The following is a 21341-nucleotide window of genomic DNA, read 5'->3' as shown; positions in this document are numbered from 1 at the left end:
TGATTAAAACAAGGGTTATGGAAGTTAAGCACTTTGAAGACTTAAGGGGAACAAAATATCTTCTCTGGGAATAATCCTCTCAGAAGTAATCTAGCAAAACCTACAAAATAATGATGATGTTGATCTGGGTGAACTAGTGGACTAAGGCTGAATGAAAAATCATGGGATGGGATAAAATGACAGAAGATAAAAATAAAAAGATAGTGTTATGCTACAAATAGCAGTTGCAATGGATGCTGACTGTTAAAATGCCATCCCCTTTTGCTGGTAAAACTGCCAATGGACATTATTACATTTTCCTTAAGAGAGGCAGAGCTGCCAGACTAGCCAAAATACACAGCTAATTTTCTTAGCAGTAAAAACATCAAAATACTGGTGAAATTGATGTGCACTTCGATCAAAACATTATCTTGGTGGACTATATCAGTTATGTCTCCATACTGAAATTATCATTCTTAGGAAAATGACAGAGCAAGCAGAAGTGGCCACAGTTTGCCACAATCATGCCTTTGGTTCTTGGACTGAAAGACCTCTCTGACTCCTGTGGTTTTGCTCACAGAGAAGGAAAATAAGATAGTCTAATCTGATCAAGACAGTTAAACATCATTTCATTGTCTGGAACAGGGCCATCCTCTTTCTACAGAGTTCCATAGACCAATAATTTCCCTGCAAAAGTCAGTTGTCACTGAATATCCACCTTCATCCACAGCTTATAAGTAGTAGGAGATGTATAAATAGAATTTTTAAGTATGAGGGAAAACATTGCGAGGTAAGAAGAGGTATGAGCACCAAGGCTTTGTAGATAGCTTCAACATGACAATGCCTGTGTGGAAGAGAGATTGATGGCCGGAGCAGAGGTTATCTGCACTAATTTTGGCAACATGTAAAACACTGTTCCACTAAGAGTCATTATTATATGTACTTCATTTGTTAAACAAAATAGAGACATGATGTTCTTAACCTCTGGAATGGCTTATTGCCCTGCTTAGTTGTCACATTTTACTGGCCTCGCTCTCTGGCAAAATATAAAGGACTACTGACAAGCACAAATTTATAGAAGACTAGGACAGAATCACAGTCTCCTGATGCCTGAAGAGAAGCAGCCCTATTCTCTGGAACAGTTCTGCCCCAGCCTCCTCAGAGTGGCAAGAAGCGAGAGTTCAGTGCTCACATTCACTATATAACCACCTTTTTACAATACTGCATCAGGCTCCAGAGAACTGCTTGCGTGGTACACAACTGTGTACCAACTGGCCAACTGTTTGTCACTACAAATTATTAACCATAAAGACCTTGCAGGGAACAATATTGCCTACGTCCTCTTGAAAATCTGGTCAGAAGAATATTTGGCTGTATGTCATATTTTCCTCCTATAGAATCATATTGCATCATCTCAGAATGCAGATTCTGAGAATAACTTGGCTAACGGCTGACTTATCCTAAATCCAAACAGAACAGTGCAATTCCAGGTAGCAAGGGGAAACACTTTGAAGAAAAACCTACACCAGTAGTGTATCACACACCAGAGATGTCTGGTTGGAATTGTCCAAGTAGCACAGGTTATTTGACATCTGCCATGCACACAGCTGAATGTGGGCAATACGGGTTTATTTTAAGGAAAAAAAAAGAGAAAAAAAGAAAGAGGTAGCTTGTTCCAATGCTAAGACCTGTTTTAAGAGATAAGGCTGGGTTATAGTGTTCCATACGTTTGATAGCTTCTGACTACAGCTCTACACTGAATCCATATTTAGTATTAGATATGCCTAATTAATTAGGTCTAGTATTAGATATGGAGATCAGCAGCCCTGCCTGTGGCAGGGGTGTTGGAGCTTGATGATCCTTGAGGTTCCTTTCTACCCAAGCCATTCTATGATTCTCTGATATCAGTATCCTAAGGCACAGTTACCTTGGTGGTCTCTCTTTCCATTTCCACTTACCTGGTTAACAGCAACACATTTTGTCAGCATAGTTTGCAAAAGCAAGGCTATAGCATGTGAGCACTGAGAAGAAAACATTCATGGCCAAGGGGATGTCAACTGTCAAGAAAATGCTACATGACTTTAATTTAATATCTGCCAATCTTGAGAGTATTTCTATTGCAGTATATACATATTTTTTCCCAGTAAGAAAAATAAGTGATTTTTGACTTTTGAATAAGTGAACCTGGAGCCCTGGCTGGACTTGCTCAAGCCAGAAAGATGCACTTTTGATTTGAAACCTACCAAGTGCTGCTGCTTGCAGATCTGCTCAATGTATGCACATGGAGTTAGTAGCTGCTATGGGAGATTATAAACAAGAAAGCCTAATCTTTGCTCTTTCTTAATATGACAGATGTATATATAGCATTTTAATGTGGTTAAAAATTATTTTATATCAGACTGGATGGTATTCCACAGCTCTTCACATTCAGAGAATTTGCAGATGGTCTCTCCATGTGTCTGTTTTGTTTCTCAGTAGTTTATTCCATGGGGATTTTAAAGGTTACCCTTTATTCATCTGTCTGTATTGAAAGCTAGGATATTTTGCCAAACTACATTCCCTTCTGGAATATGAAATATCTATCAGCACAATTAACTGCTTCCAATAAAAACATCCAGTGAGATGGGGTGTGGAGTTCCCTATTTTGTCCTTCTGTTTTGGTGCTTATTGCACCATTCATGTCCTTGAGCTGTCAATTTTCACTATTTCATTTGTGTCATGTGCAGTCTTTTACACTCATATACATCACACTTAGGCTTATATTACAAGAACTTTACGTAGACTTCATTAGACCACAATTTTGTTCTTGGTATTCTGTATTAAATCAGTGCTTCAAGTCAAAATGTGAACTAGAAACAAGTGAGTGCATTGAAAAATATACTGTTCCTTGCAAACACTTCCACAGGAAATATTGGTAGGGGGAGCTATTGATTTTAAACATCAATATCTAAATTCAGCTTCACTATTATTTGCAGCAAAAGAAAAAAGGTATGTTCTCTATCAGATGTCTTATCTATGCAAAACCAGGGACATTCCAGTCTTGGCCAGCTTGCATTATGCATATAACACCAAAACAAAGTCTTAGCTATGCTTTATGGTACTCTGGATGGTGTCCATAAAATTGGCTGTATCCACAGTACTGTTGAATTTGGTCAGAACCCTAAAAACTCCACCTTCCTTTGAAATGGACAGTACTTACACTTCTTTTGCTAGGATGCGTGTTCTCCTTATTTGCCTAATAGAATAACTGCAAAAGTGAACAAGGTAAGCTGGGGGTTGGACAGCTACACGTTAAGTGTGTCTCAGGCACAAAGCTCCCTAGGTAATCTCTTTAGGGTTACCAGCAGGGTTGCCCTGAACTGGCTCACAAAGGCCAGCTGCAAGCAAAGGAGAAGGCCAATCAGCTAACTTGGCCTCCAACCTACCCTAGGGACTGCTCTGCACAGCTGCATGGAGACTGCATACAGTCACAGTCACTAACACTACAGGGAAGATGGAAGTAGCAGCTCCTGTGTGCTATACGCTGTGCACAGGAAAGTAAGAGGAGAGTGGAGATGATGTGAAAGAGGTCCTCTGGTCTTTGTGCTCCAGCAGCTATGTACAGATTAGAAAAGAAGCTACTTTGCAGCCAAGGGAGACATAAATGCATGCATAACGTTTATCATAGAACCAAATTCAACTTGAAGTCCTGGTCTTTTTCAGTGGTCTACAAACCCAAATTCCTCCTCCTAAGGAACTTTCTCTCTTCCTGTATAGGTGGCAAAGCCCAGCCCATACAGGGCGCCCGCATAACATGAAACTGTGCTACCCAGATTCTCACTGACTTCTCAACACTGCTCAGTTTACAGAGCCTGCAGAACACAAGCACCACTCTACGAGACCAAAAAAGGCAGTGTTCTCCTTATCTAACTCAGAGTGCAGGGAAATGGCGACTGCTCTGCTGTTTGATGTGAGGATCAGCCCAAGCCCAAGCTGAGCTCCGGGGCTTGCTGCATATTAGGAGCTCACAGGGCTCTGCTGCTCTCTTCAGCTGTTGCAGTAGAAAACCTCTGGAAATGCAGAACAGTATAACTGCAGTCCCTGAAAAGATTAATTTTTCTTTTACTGACAGAGCCAGCACCGAAGCAATGTCTCTGAAGTAGTTTTCTTTATCTATTCTCAAAATTGGTTTGGTTTCTTTCTAAACCCAGTTATCGTATTACTGTATAATACTATTATTAGCTGTTGTGATATTTGTCTGTCAGATACAGAATAGACAGAAAGAAACAATTTAATTCCATTCCACAAGATGTTTAGCCAGAGAAGGTATTTAATATGCTGCAAAAGCCAGTTGAACACTGTCCATGCCGACAGCACTGGCAGAGCCTTCATTTGAAATTCATCAGCAGGAGAAAAGCGAAACCATAAAAGGCCATAACTGAACTCTGCATTATTGCTGACAGAGCTTGGGGTCATGGCAGACTTCTCAGCTGTGCTTGGAAAACTATGCCCTGCAGATTTTTTTTTTCCAAAGGAGGGAACTGCTATAAGTAGAGAGACTCTTACCCCTTTCTATCCTATATTACCTGGTAATATCCTGCTGGATGTTACTGCACCACAGGTTTGACATAAACTAGAAAAAAAATCCTGCATTCTCCCACAAAACAACACAAGGGAAGAGGAAATTTTCTCCTACTGAAGCAGCCTCTGCAGCGGGAGCCAACGACCTCATGGACAAAGTCCCTTAGCTCAGGGGATTTCCACAGCTACAGCTTTGTCAGAGTTTGAAATTCTCCTCTCCCCTTTAATGCATACAGAAGACTTGCGCTAGCCTTCATGAATTGGGGCCCTTCCCTACAGCTCTAGCTGTTATTTAAACACTGCATTTTTCAGACCTGTGGATAAAATAGCTCGTGAACACAGAAGGCCTGCAGCACTGCCTTGTGTCGTTTTTTTCCCAATTTGCCAGTGGGGTGACTAAGGCATGCAGGAGTGCAATGACCTTGCCCAAGGACATGCATGAGAATGGAGCTGGGAATGAAACCAGAGCTCAGCACTCCTACGCATATGCCCTCAGCACAAGAACATCTCCTTCTGCCATGGGCCCAGTGGTACAAACAAATATATCTAATGCATTCTCAGGAGCCCATTTTCTAAACCATCTGTTATGCCCCTGAGTCAACAAGCTATTCAGATTACTCATGTGCTACACATTGGGCAACTGGTTTGATAACTGGTTGAACAAGAGCTCTGATACCTGCCTAGTGAAAAGCAAGGTGAGTTTTAAGTCTTGCCTTGGTGAGACTGTAAGCTGATTCCAAATCTTTGCAGTGTGAGTTTAGGTCCTAGGAACACTGAGTTCATGTGCAGAACTGGAGTCACGATGAATCAATCACTCCTTGATTGAACTAAGAAATTCCTAGTATTTAACAGCAGGTAAAATACAGGAAGTTTGAGAATATTTCCTTTTCCATGACATTTCCTTTACTTTACTGGGAAAGAACAAGTGAAGATAAGTATGAGGGAAAAAACGAAATAGATTGTTCTGTTGGAATTTTTCCTAGCAGAAATGACATTGAAACTAGATGGGTCTTCAGAGAATAAAGGGATCAATGTACCAGCACTGATGGATAAGACAACATAAGCTGTTTGTCCTCTATATGCTCTAACCTTGCAGACATAATTTAGTTTTGATGTGACTGCGGAGTTGGGCCACCAAGCATTAGAGGGGAGACTTGACAATGAGAGTTATAACACTCCTGAACTACAACAACAGAAACAAAACCATCGGCAGCGTAAGACATCTCTTCCTTAACTGTCAGTCTAATTGCCCTTTAAACAGAAAACTGATGACAAAAATCCTCCAGCAATCCAAAGGAATTTAAAAGGTGAGAGGTTAGAGGTCATATCCACCCACATACTATTGGGAAATTCACTGCATTCTTGGACCCTAGATGTAAACAGGGAATCACATGACTTCTGCAAGATATAATCTGGTGCTCCTCAAAAGAGACTGAAAAAAGTTTCAGAAGCAGTCATGTCAGTGCTCTGGAGCTGCCTTGTTTTCTGTTGCTTGCTTCATTGATGCCTGCGCTTGCTTTCCCAGACAGGAACACACCGTTTCTCACACTACTGGATCCACTCACTGAGCAGCTAGCCCCAAGCCAGACCTCTCAGGCACTCACAGAAATGCTGATAGTGCCACTGTTAACTGATGATTATGCTACTACATTTCCTTACAATAGAATTTAAGAGCAAAGAACTAATGTTAGTACAGCTATATTCCTTGCTGAATCCGAACAAAGTCCTTCATATAATAATTAGTAAGTCTACCACTATGTTCACTGACTACTGGAGTTAGTGTTAATCTTATTCTCATGCAAATTCTCAAGTTAGTGTTTTCATTTTTGCTTGGGAGACTGCTCAGACATATTCTGCTAAAGGCAGGGAAATAAGTTTTGCCACAGAATGCGATTTCTCCATCCTCACTCAAGCAGGGAATCACAGCATCACACAGAGCAGCAGGTATTATTAAAGTCGTATTATACTGCTTGCACATCTGTATGGAATGTGCTAATATGTAAGTATACTTAAGTTCCTGGCTTATCGCTGTGCAGAGGACACAGAGTGTACGTTATGTACACAGCTGCTCAGCATAATAAATATACCAGAACAATTATCTTTGGGCTTTTCAGATTATAAAGATATTGCTCTTATTCTTTTCCATGTATCTGCCATACAGATCACTAATCACCACCATAATTTTTATACAACTCTACAACTGAAACAGTACAAATTTAAAGGACTTAAAATACTTAGTTGATTAAATTTATGCCCCAGGTAGGCAGTATTTGTGCTTTTAGTTCTGTATGAAAAATCTTCACCCATACCAAAAGTATTCACTGAACACTTCAATACCCCTATATATCAGGCATGGAAACATTACACATTTTGCCCGGAATCATGCAAGCAGTTTACAGCACAGCTGCCAAATAGACCACTTATTCTCCTTGACAAATTCTCCTCATTAAATATTATTTTTTTGACTCTTTGTCACACTACCCAGCTTCAGCTGATATGAAGACCAAATTTATTTTTCAAAAATGGCTGCAGACTGAGGCATTCCTGTCACATATCTAAAACGTTCAGAAACAGCAGTTTGATATATTTACCCAGATATAGCCAATAAATGGCATGAAAGGAATGAATATTCCCTGCTATCACCATAGAGTGAGGGCTCTGCCTTTCTTAAATCAGTCCTATCGTACATTCTGCACATCACTGGCTCACTTAATATAGCTTTGGCAGCAGAAGTCTGCTTTAATCTGATACAGTGTCTGCTGTGAATCATTAGCTCAGTCCCACATCAGGCTGATTTGGATTTGGAGCAGAAACATGCTGCAGAAATCCCCCTAGAGAGATGTTTCAACTAATGGAATTGCTTAATTGAGAGAGCTAATTTTGACAATAGAGAAAAACTCAACACGGGCACTTTGAGAACAGTCTGTTCTTTAAGGGCAACTTGGATGTCTTCTGCTTCAGGTCTCTCAGTATTATTAGTGCTTATACAGGCACAAAGTTAGACACTGAATCAATGGTAAGCTCAAACTGCCCCTGTGGCTCAGTCCCGTGTGCTCATCATCACACCACACTGCCAATCAGTTAGAAGGGTCTCCTCTAACTTAACTGAATATTTGTGCATCTGTTGTGTGGATTGCAAGCAGCTCACTCTGGAGGCTGAGTTTAATGGATAAGTGGTTTGATACATCGATATGGATAACTGGTTTGATCCACAAGCTCATAGATATTAATTATAATTGCAATAAGTAAATAAATAAATAAAAATCCTTAGAACAAAGTTGGGATTCTTTCAAGTGCTTCTTTTCCCATCATACACTCCTCAAACTCTGAGTGTCAGAATCAATGCCTAGATTAGTTAAGCTTGCAGATGAAATCTACTCTCTAGCACTAGGGCTTTCTCCATGTTAAAAATGTGGGAGCGAGGGCAAGTTCCTTCCTGGTACTTTGAACAGAGCAGAGTACAGACAGGTGAGAATTCAGAAATAAGGATGAGCTTTGCTATATTTAGAGTTCTCTACGTTTTGCACGCTTAGAGAAGCACAGCTTCCCCATTCTGACTAGAACTTTGGAGAAAAGACAACACTTTCCATCATTTCAAAGTGCAAACAGAGTGAAGGATTTTTCTCAGCAGTGAGATTCAAACCTTCCCTCTAGAAGGGAGACACTTTTACCATCCTTCCTCACATTTTGGGGTACCCAGATTAAAGAATCTGGCCTTAAAATGCATATAGAGCAAACTAGGAGCCTTGTCATGCTTCTGGTAGTGCTGACCTCAGTGAGACATCTCACTGAAGAGCTTGGCAATTTTACAAAAGGGAATTCATTCTTGTCATCAGCCAAAATGCATGGCAAACTTGAACACATTGTAAGGATTCTTCACTCAACTCTCCTAAAAGCATCTCTGTGAATCCCACTGTTCTCTGGCACATTTCTCTCTTATGGAAAAGCAAAGCAGGAGGTTGAGATGAAGCTTTATAAGGTTATAGAATTCAAAGACTCTCAAACCAATTAACTCCAACAGATATAAAACAGTGACTTATATAATGACGAGGCAAGGTTCACTTAATGACAAGATCATAGGCACTGTTGGACCAATTCATCTAGAAAAAAATCCATCTTGCCCAATAACTTCCTACATTTAGCAGCCTGTAGCAGCTGCCCAGGAAGGAGTAATAAAAAGGGAAACGTGAAGAGCAAATGATCTCCTGCCATACCTCTGGCTGCTAGTCAGTTGTGTTGGGGCTTAGATCACAAAAGCTGTAGCCAGAATAATATATACGATGGTTATTTGAGGACCAATCCTTCACAGCGTTTATTTTTAACCTAGCTATACTTCTGACATGTACAACCTACTATTGGAAGGAGTGATATGATTTATGTATATATCAAGTGAAAATGCTTACTTGCGTTCTATGGCATGTTGCTGGCGTCTACATGATATTTATACTCATTTATTGTTATTTTTAACTGCACCCAGTGCCAGAGATTGGGCAAAAGAAGTTAAATAATCAGGTGGCCTGTGTTGAAAATACACTCAATAGTGTTCAACTGAAGATATTCTCTCTTTCACAGTGGTTGTTGTAACTGAAAGTGTGATTCTACTCATTAAACTTTGAACATTATCCATTGCACTGGATTGCTGGAATAAATTTCTAGTTCAACTTGGATTAGTGGTATTTTGCCATGGATTTCATTGGAGTCAGATTTTTACTTTTGGCATTATGCACACATTGCTTACTTACTCACTAGCCCACAATCTGTTAAGACAGCAGAGCCAATGCAGTTATGACTGTGTGATAGGATGAAGACTTGCTATTTGAATTAGAATTTGTCCAAATACCTGGGCTCTTCCCTCCCCAAGGGGAGGGGTCCTCATGTCAAAACACCTCTGCAGGCCACAGAGAACAGAAGGAAGCAGACTGATGTTTTAACCAGACCTCAATCTCTGTTGTAGAAATTTCTTAGATTTGCATGGGAACCACTTGCTGTGTATCCATGTCAAGATGGGTTCATTGCCCCTTGCAAAACTCGGTATCACAGCCTAGATTTCCCTGATACTCACCAGGGCAGCAGTTAAATCTCCAAACACACTGAAACTGTCTGCCAGTCTAAAATTATCTGTAGCTGTCCACAGTCCATTACAACAAACTTGATGCTCTGAAGCTGTCATCTGATATGGCTTTTTGAAACTTTAAAATGCTCTCATTCTCTCATAGTTTACACGCATATTTAAGAATACATGTGTGATACAGACATCCAAATATAAAGGGCTTTATATTCAAAACAGACTGTCTCTACCCATCGCTTTCTGCCCCTATAAAACAAGCGGACAAAGGTAGGAATTGCAATTACAAGGACAAGACCTCCCTGCTCCAAGCAACAGGATGTTTTCAAGTTTCCAGTTTAAGAGAGGCCATCTCAGTCCTTCCTAAACCAGCACTTCTAAAATTTGCAGTCTGGCAAACATCTGAATGCTACAAATGTTAAATGGAAAAAGATGGACTGCAGTTGTACCTAACCAGAAATGGAGGCATGAATTGTTCTGTTTTTTTTCTTGTATTTTGTACCTCCATCTATAATTAGTAATTTTTGAAAATAAAACACAGTATGGCCCCACTGAAATTACTTATAACGCTTATTACAGTGCCACAGTCCAGCCTACATGTTTTTTAAAGAATTGGTTTTTTTGCTTCATTCTTCTTAACTTATCTGATGGTTTTATTTATTTGTTTTTTGCATATCATCATATACACTATTAAACAAATAAAGAACAATGTCTAGAATAAGTATAACTCTATATCATTATTACAGACTCACCAACAACTGTAAGGTTGACTTGTGCTTGTCTGCTGCCAAGTTTGTTTTCTACAACTAGTGTGTAACATCCACAGTGTTCCTGCTTTGTCGATGATATTGTTAGCTTGCTGCTGTTTTCAGCATTCTCAATTTTGATATATTCATTTTCTTGAATCTGCCAAGTTCAAAAAGAAAAAAAAGATCTTACGGGAGGAATTTCTTTATCTTCATACTTGTAAGAGCTCAAAGTACATAAAACACAAGGTTAGGATGGTCATCTGCAGATAACTCTATCCAAGCAGTGACTATGTTCAGCTGGTAAAGAATGTAGTCGACTCAAGTCATCTAGAAATGCAGTGGAATGTTACAATAGCTCCATTCCTGCAACAGAAATAAGGAGCATTGATGCTTGTGGGACTCCACTAAAGAGCAGGGGCTTTGCTTTCTACCATCTCTTCTACAGGTTTAAAATGCACACTGTGTAATAAGCACGCAAAAAAACTTTGGTCTCACATATCTCACAGAGATCACAGTGGCACAAGGGTTTAGCCCTCATCATCCTAATTCATTTGTCTTTCCAAATGTGTAAATCATCCATAGCTGTGTCTTTTACCCTCTCATCTCAACAAGTCTTGTTCTGTACTTCAACATAAATCATGGTAACAGTCTCATGGTTTTGAACAACTGAAGATATTGTTGCCTGAAATGGAGATGTAATGGTACAGCTCTGCAGAGAGAAGTACAAACTGCAGATTAGCCATCATAAGGCATATTTATTTTCTGGAGAGGCAAAACCTGAAATCTCAGCTAAATACCACAGGCATATTAAGAACTAGCTTTTAATTGAAACAAAGCTATCATAGCATAAATGACCAAGGGGACTTAGATTTTAATCAGTATTAACTGGAGACATGAAAGATTATTTTAAAACTCATAATGCTATGCTGCAATTATAGACTCTGTACCCTGTGTTCTTATGAAGCAGACAACAATGTCAATGCCCTTCTCCCACCACTTCCTTCTTAGATAATTCTTAGATAAGAGACTCTTCCAACTATTCTCAGAATTTCAATAAAAATGAAGGCTATTTAGTTTGACATATCTTGTCACGTATATTCAGTGAATCAGAAATTACAAGGCTAAAAGCAGGACTTGCTCTGCTTTCTCCTCAGCTGAGATGAGACATGCACATTGCTATATGCCCAGAAGTAACCTGTGAAAATGGTTCCTACAGTAATTGGAATAGAAAATAATTAAATGGGATTATGTAGGATTACAGTTTAAACTACTCTGAAAGTTTTTCTCTTCCCCATGATCTTCTGAGATTCTACACTGGTTTGTAATGTTTTGCTTCATTAGAATTAGTTAATAGTAAGAGAACCAAAAAAAAAATACACTGGCTATAGTTAAGAATATCCAATAACTGGGGGGTAAAAAAAAATTCATTTTATTACTCTGCTAATAGAAGAGGCTTTCAGAAGCTGTCTCTGTTTTAGCTGAGCATCACTCCACTAGATTGCTGTCACATACAATTATATGGGTCATCACAAGGTGACATTTCCTTTGTTTCAGCCAATATATTCATCCAGATCATACCTGTAGGAGGCCACTGTGGCATTTTTGAACCTGAGGGAATGTGAGGAAGGAGCACAGAGGAGACGAATCCCTTCTGCTTACTGCAGTACACAGCGGAAGGGCTGAAATCAGAATTAACCACTCTGGCTTTGCTGAAACAACTACAGATAGTCCCCAGGAAGACTGTAAGAACACTACAGTGATTTTCACTTTTACAAATGGAAATGGAACAGAGTCAAAATCATCTGCATTTATAGAAAAGGAAGAAATCCAGAAGAAAAAAAAACAATGCGATGAAATGTATGTGAAAAAGAAATTAAAATAATTATGCAGCAAAATACATAGTAGTTGGTTCCTGATTTAATTAAAAAAGTGAAATACAGCTGCCCTCACTTATCCTTCTGCACTGTTTATGATGCTTTTTCTTTTCTATATCAATTCCTTTTCATCCTGACATACCTGAAAAAAAATCTCATCGTAATGTACAATTTTGCAAATCTTTAAATTGTCTCATAGAAAATGATTAAGCAGGTATAAAGATGATTATTTTAACTATCATTTTAGAAATGAAAAAAATCACAGACTATGAAGCTGCTATGGGTATGATGAAATGCTGGTCTCTGTTTTCACTTAGATTTTTAATATAAAAACGAACTCAAAATCTATGTAAATAGGATTGTTATACTTGGTGGTGAACACAGAATTGTGAACATATCAGAAACTCACCTATGAGGGGCACACTGTACTGCTGTGCCAAGACAGAGCTCAGCAAAACAGGGAGTTAAATATCACTTGAGGGCTATTATTGCTGAAATGAGTAAATCTTTTTTAATCTTCAATCTCTACACTAAAGAATTTGAAGGAAATTCAGGAGTTCAGGAAAAAAAACCCAAAAACCTACACCATATTCTTTCTCCTAAAGTAAGAGGTTATTTGAGGTTAGCAAAGATGGATCTTTTGGACTAGCAGACTGTTTTGAACTCTTTCAATTTAATGCTGACCCATCTGAATTTACAGTCTAAACTTCCTTGTAGAAGGAGCTGTTTTTGTTTATGTTCTATAGAGTGCATAGTAAGTTCAGAATAAAATAAACACAATAGCAGCTACAGTACATATTTATATTTGCTCTATCCTAACACAGCACTTGCATATTGCATTGTTTGGTTTTAAGTGTTTTAATTATTCATTAAAGAAACTCTTTTTATAAGCTGCCTTTATGGACACATGCAGTGTAATTCAATAAAAAGTAATTCAAGTAGAAAGAACTTTAAGCCCAGGGGATGAGAGAAACACAACTGCTGATTTGCCTTGCATGGTGACATTTGTTTTTTAAGATATTTTATTCAAGATTTTTACACCCCCTTTTGTCCTCTGTCATTGATTTAGACCAAGCATCAATGAAGAAAAGGTTGTTTCTAAAGGAAAGAAGTATTTCCTGTGACAAATACCTTTCAAGTAACCATATTCTTTGCATCACCTATACTTTAATTACATGCTCCAAGGATTTTCTCAAAGAAACAGTAATTGTTTTTTTTTATAGAGACAGAACAGACAGCAATGAGTATTAACTGTAACAAGAAATATTTAGGTGTGGTGTGAGGAAAAAGACATCTAACACTGTGGATATTTAAGCACTGCAAGTAGGTTGTCAATGAAGGGTGTGAAATCTCCATCATTGTAATGTTTTCAGCAACAGTGAGAAAAATATGTCAGGAATGACATGAACACTGCCAGGTCCTGGAGAAGAGAAATGGATGAGATGGATTGATGGAGTTCCTGTCCAGCTCTATGTTTTTTTCCCCAGTTGTTAAAGAGATCAGAAAACAAGTTACCTGCTTACGGAATTTCATCCAGGTGCAAGTTATGGGTGCTGTTCCTACCACTTTGGCAAACAATTCCACTGATTCACCAGCACGGACTTTTCTGTCTTCTGGGAACTGAGTAATCTGAGGTGGAGTAGCTGATAAAAACAAAACAAACAAAAAAACACCACCAATCCCTTTATGTTACTATACTTCCTATTTTTCTTAAAATTCAAAATACATTTCTCTCTCAGCTCAACAGTTTCAGAGCCACATCTGAAACATGGATTGGCACATACCTATTGTTTGCAATAAAACAACACTGTAAACATTATTTATTCCACTGTAAAGAAGCAATAGCAATGTACACATCAGAATTTTGCTCATACAAGACCAACATACAGAAATACAAATGCCAAAGCTGCTGAAACTGTTCACCAGTTCCAAACAAACAGTTCACTAGATGTGCTGTAGGATTCTCCTTCACTTCGCATTTTTGAAAAGGGGTCCCTTCTGGCCTCATCTCAGTTTGCATATGCTGGCAGAGACTGCAAACTTGCTTCATAACAACAGCACTTGGAAAATCTAAAACTTGGTAGCTGCCTTTGACCATCTGTGTTCAACGGCCAGGTGAGCTTCATGTGGGACATCTATTACACAGGCACAGAATAATCTTTGATTTTTCAGCTTTTCAGTGGCATGTGCTTATACAGATTTGGCATCCTGTGATACATAGAAAAACCCTTTAGCTGAAGGCTAAGCTGTGTTGTGGATATTCAGAAGGGTTGGAGTTACAGTGCTGACAAGCTATAGAATTTTGCTGTAGTTTATTCAATAGTAGGAATTATTTTTGTATGCTCATGATTTAAATTTTAGCCAAATGTAACCTTGTGAACAAGCTTGTAAAACAGGCTTGGCTTTCCATTTTTCTCCTCACAGAACATATACCTACCATTTAATCACAAATGCACAGTACATTTAGCTGTACTTAGAAGTGCATTGACTGATCTTTAAAACAGTAATGGTTTATTATTAATTCCTACAGGATGATACATGCAAATGATTACCTGCTTTTGGAGGAGTCTTTGGAGCTGGTTTCTTCTTCACTGTTGCTTCACCTAATTATATTTAAAAAAAAAAAAAGTTAATTAAAAGTTTTGAGTTTTGGAAGGAAGCAGATTAACTGTGAAGCTTACATTCACAGTGATGCTTTTTTTGAACTTGGAAATCTATTATGTTCTTGCAGCATATTAAACTAATGAAATTAAAATACTTTAAAAAGCCACTAATTATTCTGAATGATCCTCAGAATATTTACAGTTGAAACTAGAACTTTTTAAAAGAGTCAAAGTCATCTGCTACACATATCCCATTCTCCATCATACTCCATTTCTTATAGCAGCTTAACAGGGGTGAAGACACTAGTCAGACATCTACTTCATACTGAATTTCTGCTAAAATTTCTAGCATCATCAATGCTGAACAAGCTCAGAGTTATACAATGAGTACCACATGCTACTTCTTATGCCTCGTGTGAGCTAGCAAAGAGAAATGTACTGGCAGTAAACACTCATATCAGTTCCTCTGCCACATCTTCTTCCTTAGGTAGGGACAACTTTTGCTAATATTCACAATGAAAGAGTCATATGCCCAACATTTGACACTTATGCACTTACATATTGAGAAGACAACGTTCTAGAAAATTGTGAATGATAAGTAGAAAAACAACTGAGAAGAAAAATAGGTAGAAAATGACTATTTGCCATTTCTCAGAAAAAAAGAAAAAGAAAGTATTTAGAGGCTACTTGAATTACGAGGGAGCAGATAAAAAAGAAACAGAAGTGGTTTTAAATGTGGCACGCATGTTATGTTCACAGGCAAGTTATGTTTTGCACGATAGAAACATAAAGAGATTCAAAAGGACAAATTCATAAGAGTTACATCTAGCGCTGGCCATTAAATGTAACGGAATGGGATGCCTTCAAACCACTGAATTCCAGAAATGGAGGAAATAATTCCTTGTAAAGCACTCTCTTTTTACCCACTAAAAGACTGCCAAAGACACTTAGATTAGGTGCTTCTGCTCTGAGAAGATATTTTCTTTTCTTGTGCTCAGGTAGGCAGCTTGATTGAACCAGTCTGGCTCCTAAGATGTTATTTTCTGCAGTGGAGGCAGTATCTGCCACGTGCTTTTGAATATCTGGCAGCATCTCTATATGTGCATAGTGACAGCCATAACACTCTCAAAAGGTTTGACTTGGTTCATTGTTAAAGATATTTTGAATTCAGAAGACATTGAGCAGAAAAAAACAAACAAACAAAACCTCACAACCCTCCCACCAAACCAACAGAGATTTTTATTTCAACCTCCTTTGCTACTTGCTGTGCAAGATACACAGGCAATGTGTCACCTGACACCTTGAGAATAAGGAGTTGTGACATGTGAATTCACTGTGGGGATCTAATGTTACAGATCGAGCCATGGGCAGTTGTGTGAACACTGATTTAATTTTTAAAGTCACAACTGATTTACTATAGGTTATTAAAAGACAAAATGCTTTAATAAAAAAATAATGGTTTACCAGTCAACATCAATGTTCAGTTCATTCTGCAGAATATTTCATTGTGCAGTGAAGTTGTTCTCACTTTCTTTGTAGGATCTATTCTATTGCATAGCTATTTTCTCTCTTAGTATACTTAGCTTCTATATGCTCTATCTGTATCGTTTTTGTTCAAAGCAGATGAGATACAATAATGAAGAGGTAGGATATTCTTGCAGTGCTTATGGCTGAATCAAAAAAGAATTGGATATCTCTCAAGGAGGCCTTTCGTCAGTGACAGCTCAACAGCAGTAATTAAAGGTTTTGATTAAGACTTCTGTAGATTTTATCCTGTCATAACAGGACCATGTCTACCATGTGGGCTTAACTCTTTTTAAACAGAGGCTTTCAAAGAGCCCTACTATTTGTTAAAGGGACTCATTACTTGTTGGGTCATCAATGGACTGAGATGTCCCCTGGCTACTCTAGTGAGTAACAGCAAAAATATTTCCAGCTTCTCTTTCCCATCCAACTTCTATGAACGAAAGCAAAAAGTGGTATTTTTGAAATAGCTCTTCTCTTTGTCATTGCATTTTCACACCTGGAGCTGAAACTCATTTGTTTCAAACTGCAGTCACAGTTATGTAGATGAAACTACTTCTGTGATCAGGTGCCACTTAGAACGGCTGCAGAATCTAGCCTACTGTCTGCTGTTAAACATCGCCATTAGTGAAAATATGCCATTAGTTAAGCACTGGATGCACAATCTTATGCAAAATAACTCAGTTATACAATTTAATAATACATAATTTTTTGGTGCTGCATTTGATATTAGATTCTCTCCTCCTCTAAATTTAGGGAGAAATAGCTGCTGGGTTATAAGAGTTATAATGACTTCTAATAGTAGTTAGAGTAATGATATGAATTTGATTACTTCTACAATCCATTAAGCCTGTTATGAACAAAGTGATGAGGAAAAAGTAAATGCCATCTTGGGTTGTAGATACTACAGCTATTTTTCAGAAATGTCACTGAAGACAAATAGGAGAAAAAGCATTTTCCTTAATCTAGCATGATATTCACTTGTTTGTTGCAAGTGTCAGGCAAGTGCTGGTGGGGTGATCTCATTCTCCAAATTCTCATGATTCACTCTAACTCTTAATATCTCGCGAATTTTTTTCACTTGGCTGACACTGTAATTTGCTGCCTTTGCACAATACATATACAGAATGAGTGTCTATATCACTCAGTATCATTCAGATACTTCTCTAACCTTCCCCAGTCTATCATCAGCCACTCCCAGTTCCTCACCTACCAATCAATTAAGGCACTGCTTTTTACATGAAAATACAAGACTTTTTTTAGTTTTTACCCACGAGGACAAAACATTCACTTAACTGAGGTTATACAGACTGTCACTGGATTTCATCACACCATGCAGACTGCAAAGGGTTGCTGGAAGGTCTGGCTGCATATCCTGTTTTGCAGACACAAATAGCGCTGAGCAGCAATGCAAGGCAGGGGCAGTGTGGCAGGGAATGAGTAGAAGGATACGTCTCTGCATCCTTGAAGCTGACTTTTTTTGGCAGATGATGCACGCTCTACTGCTCGTAGACCATCCTTAAGAATCGCAGCTCATCTCATGCATCTTTTTGAAAGCAGCTTTTGTTTCAAAAGCTGCTGGAGACAGTGAAAAAATCTAATAATATTAATCAAAGTTGACGAGGTCAAATGATTGTTTCCATTAAAATATTTGAGCCTCTCGGAAATGTTAGTGTAAGTCTGCTGCTGCTGCTTTTTCAGCAGAAAAGACCTTTTCTCTCTTTTGGTATTTACATTGAAACAGGCTGAAGCTGAAAACCAGCCTGGAAAAAAAAAAAAGGACATAATATTCCCTCCTTAAACGAATCTGCCTTCTAGAAACGACTTAATGTAAACATCACAAGGCTGGTATTTACATAACTTTATAGCCAGGTTTGCCTCTTAGAGAGCTTGTGTCTGGGGGCACATACATACACTAAAAAAGGGAAAGATTTCATACAGGCCGATAGCTGTGGGACATTTGGTTGTGCAGTTCTTTGCCCTGATGTTGAATTCATGAGAGCAGATATGTTCGGAAGCCTCTTTCTTTTTTGTTTTCCTTTTTTGGAATTTTACTAAAAATAAGCATAGCCCTTTCCTGAAATGGCTCTCTGTACAACTTGCTTTCTTAAAGCATGAAGTAGAACTCTGTTACAGTCTGAAAAAACAGCAGTACTCAAGATAGTATTTCCATCCAGTCCATAATTTCTGTTTTCCTTTAGGGACATGTCTAAAGCCATGTGCACATCTTCTGTACTGATGGATTTCTGCTAGTAAATAAGCACAGTAAACACCTAATTCTATTAAACATAAGAAAGTGTAACCTCTTCCTGACCAGACATCAGAGTATGATACAAAGGAAACAGTTTTTGTCTCCTCTAACCATTTCTGGTGCTAGAATGCATGAAGTGACTGAGACTTAGAAGTACAGAAGAGTAAAATCCTCACAGTTAAGGCAATGACTTATTCCATTCTATCCTTGCTTCTCTTGCAGACTTCCTTGTTGGTACAAAAACTTATTACAGATATTACTGAGAGCTAATAAGCTGAGATAAGAGAAAGATAATGGCTAAAATTGCACTAAAACAAAACACATAAATTACTTACCAACTTATTAATGCATTCATGAACCTATACTCATTGCTACAGAGAAAATCAACACTGACAATGTACCAGGACCAGTAGCCTGAAAACTTCATGGTTTGAAAGCTTAATTTCATTTGATTGCTTCTCAAGAAGCAAATTACTAGTTCTGTTTCCAAATAAACATTTAATACCTAAATACAATGAAATAGAGAGGAACTCTTAAATGAAATTGAATTTGATGACATGAGGAAATTAAAGAACTAAATGCCATACAAGTCACTTTTTTTTCAGTTTGCACGTTTCAGCAGTTTGGGCTTTTATTTTTCTCATTAGAAACAACCAACATTTTGTTGCAACATCCCAAATTTAGTTTCTAAAACACACAGACTGTCCACTAACTGAAAAAAAATCTAGCCTCCTCCATGAGAAAAAAATAATCTGAGAAATATTCACTCTTGCATTTCAGTCAAGAGAGAGCTAGCACATTCAGCGCTTCAGTAACGCAAAATACTACTCTCAAAGTTACTTAGCATTTAAAACATCTCAGCTAGAGAAACAATCCCATCACAGTTTGTCACCAAAATGCTTGAGCAGTTTCTGCAGTTAAAGTGCAAAAGAGGTCCAACATCAAACAGTGTTTACTATCAAAGATGTGTGAATTCCACTGAAAGTTTTGATGGGAGCAAGAGAATGTTAGCTACTTGAATATAGATTCCATTTTTGGTATTTCTCATATTGGTCAAGGACAATAGATGCTAAAACGCTGTGCATAGTTGTGTACAATCAGCAGCCTAGACTAGGTCACTAGCCTGCTATTCAGTCTGCTAGGAAGGAAAAAGACTGTAAGAGTGTTTGGACATTCAGGAGCTCTGAATTATTTTAGTGGGACAAGTTAGATGTTCTGTGCCTTTGTATCTTAATTAAGTCAGTGGGTGTAGGCCCCTCTTTTAGAAAAGAAACTTTGGTCAATATTTCTATAACATGCCACAGATCTGCAATTTGTCATCAGTGACATAACTGGGAATTGATGGTGTGTGGCACCTCCTCAGTTCGAGGCCACGTTGCAAAAACTATCCTCATTTTTCTCTGCATAAGACAATCAATAAACATTTCTGTCTTCTTCGGTCAACATACAGCTATGTAGGATAGACCGTATGAAAAACACATGGAAAATACTGTTCTGTGCCAATATTAACTCAGAAAATGTCAGAGTGGTGTGAGCTATAAAGTAACCTGGCAGAGAATCAAAATGCGTACTGGGCCAGCAGTACTGGACTGGGCTTCGTGGAGAACAACAAATTAGTGTTTCTCCAATTGATGTCTTCATAAGAACAGTTGCTGAATTTTCTTTTCACCTAGGAAGGCAGCCAAACTTCACAGTTACCACTGCATTGTTGTTTCACATAGCTTTGTTGTGAGGACTTGTGCTACAGTTATTCACCCTCGGATCCTAATCCTGAGAAATGCATTCACCACCTCTTATTATTCAAACTTTCAGAGAAATTGTATCTAGGATTTAATAATAGCTTGTGATAATCTTATTTACATATACTAAAAGAGGAGGATTCAGCTTCTCTTAGAAAAAGAGATTGATTTTTCCTTGAAAAAGTTCAGCTAGAGACTTCTCTGGCAGTGAAATTCATACTGCTCCAACACACTAAATAGACATCTAGATACTTTGTATTCACTGTGTAGAGAACTTGGTTCTTGCAGCAGTCAGGAGTACCATGGACCTTATGATAAAGGAGTGGGCTGAGGGAACTGGTTTGAAAAGTCTCATTGAACCCTAAATGCATCTCAGAAGGTTCTAGGGACCAAAGAGGGCACCAGTAGCACAGTTGCCACAGTTGTCTGCTCCACAGTTGAGTCTCATTTCTGCAATTAAGAGAATTTCTCTGACCTGATTAGTTGCTTCCATCACAACATAGTTCTTCTCTTAGAAGTAGGCAAGTTTTATACTAAGGAGAAAACAATCTGACATGATAGTAAAATTTTAAAACACCTTATATTCCTCAGGGCCATTTTTCATAATACACTGAAAGAAGAGAAATCAACCAAAAATTCATCAAGCTTAAATATTTAATGTGCCATTTTCTTACAATAGTGTTTGCAGATTTGGATCCTCTGACAAGAATGTTTATTGAAAAGCAGATAACAGAACTGTGTGCTAATCACTTGGGCCACTGACTCACAATTTTTCCATGGTAATTAAAATGCTTAGAACCTACCCCATCCCCAACTCCACAGAAATGAATACATAATACGACAAGGAGTCCTGTCCAACATATTTATATTTATGATGCTCTTTTCCAGAAATGCCATTGTTCGGCCTGAATTCAAGTACCGGCACTGTTGAGAAATCAGATCTGGTAGATAACAGAGCAGTCCTTCCAGAGAATTCAATCTGGACAGTGTCACTGAC

The 21341-nt window shown here is 38.3% G+C and overlaps 1 protein-coding gene across 4 annotated transcripts in view; it reads right to left on the bottom strand.

Moving 5' to 3' along the window:
- MYLK (myosin light chain kinase) overlaps positions 1 to 21341 on the bottom strand; it is a 181186-nt gene that overhangs the window by 30122 nt on the left and 129723 nt on the right. For all 4 annotated transcript variants that reach the window (XM_031590646.2, XM_031590647.2, XM_090143655.1 and 1 more), the window contains 3 exons: positions 14780 to 14830; positions 13743 to 13870; positions 10357 to 10510 (listed from right to left, as the gene is read on the bottom strand). In XM_031590646.2, coding sequence (XP_031446506.1) covers positions 10357 to 10510; positions 13743 to 13870; positions 14780 to 14830 — 333 coding nt within the window. The remainder of the gene's footprint in view (positions 1 to 10356; positions 10511 to 13742; positions 13871 to 14779; positions 14831 to 21341) is intronic.

This window comes from Phasianus colchicus, chromosome 7 (genome assembly GCF_987193195.1).
Source record: "Phasianus colchicus chromosome 7, bPhaCol1.hap1.1, whole genome shotgun sequence".
NCBI classification, from domain to species: Eukaryota; Metazoa; Chordata; class Aves; order Galliformes; family Phasianidae; genus Phasianus; species Phasianus colchicus.
The sequence above is the reverse complement of the archived record's forward strand: the minus strand, read 5'-3'. Positions and strand labels throughout refer to the sequence as shown.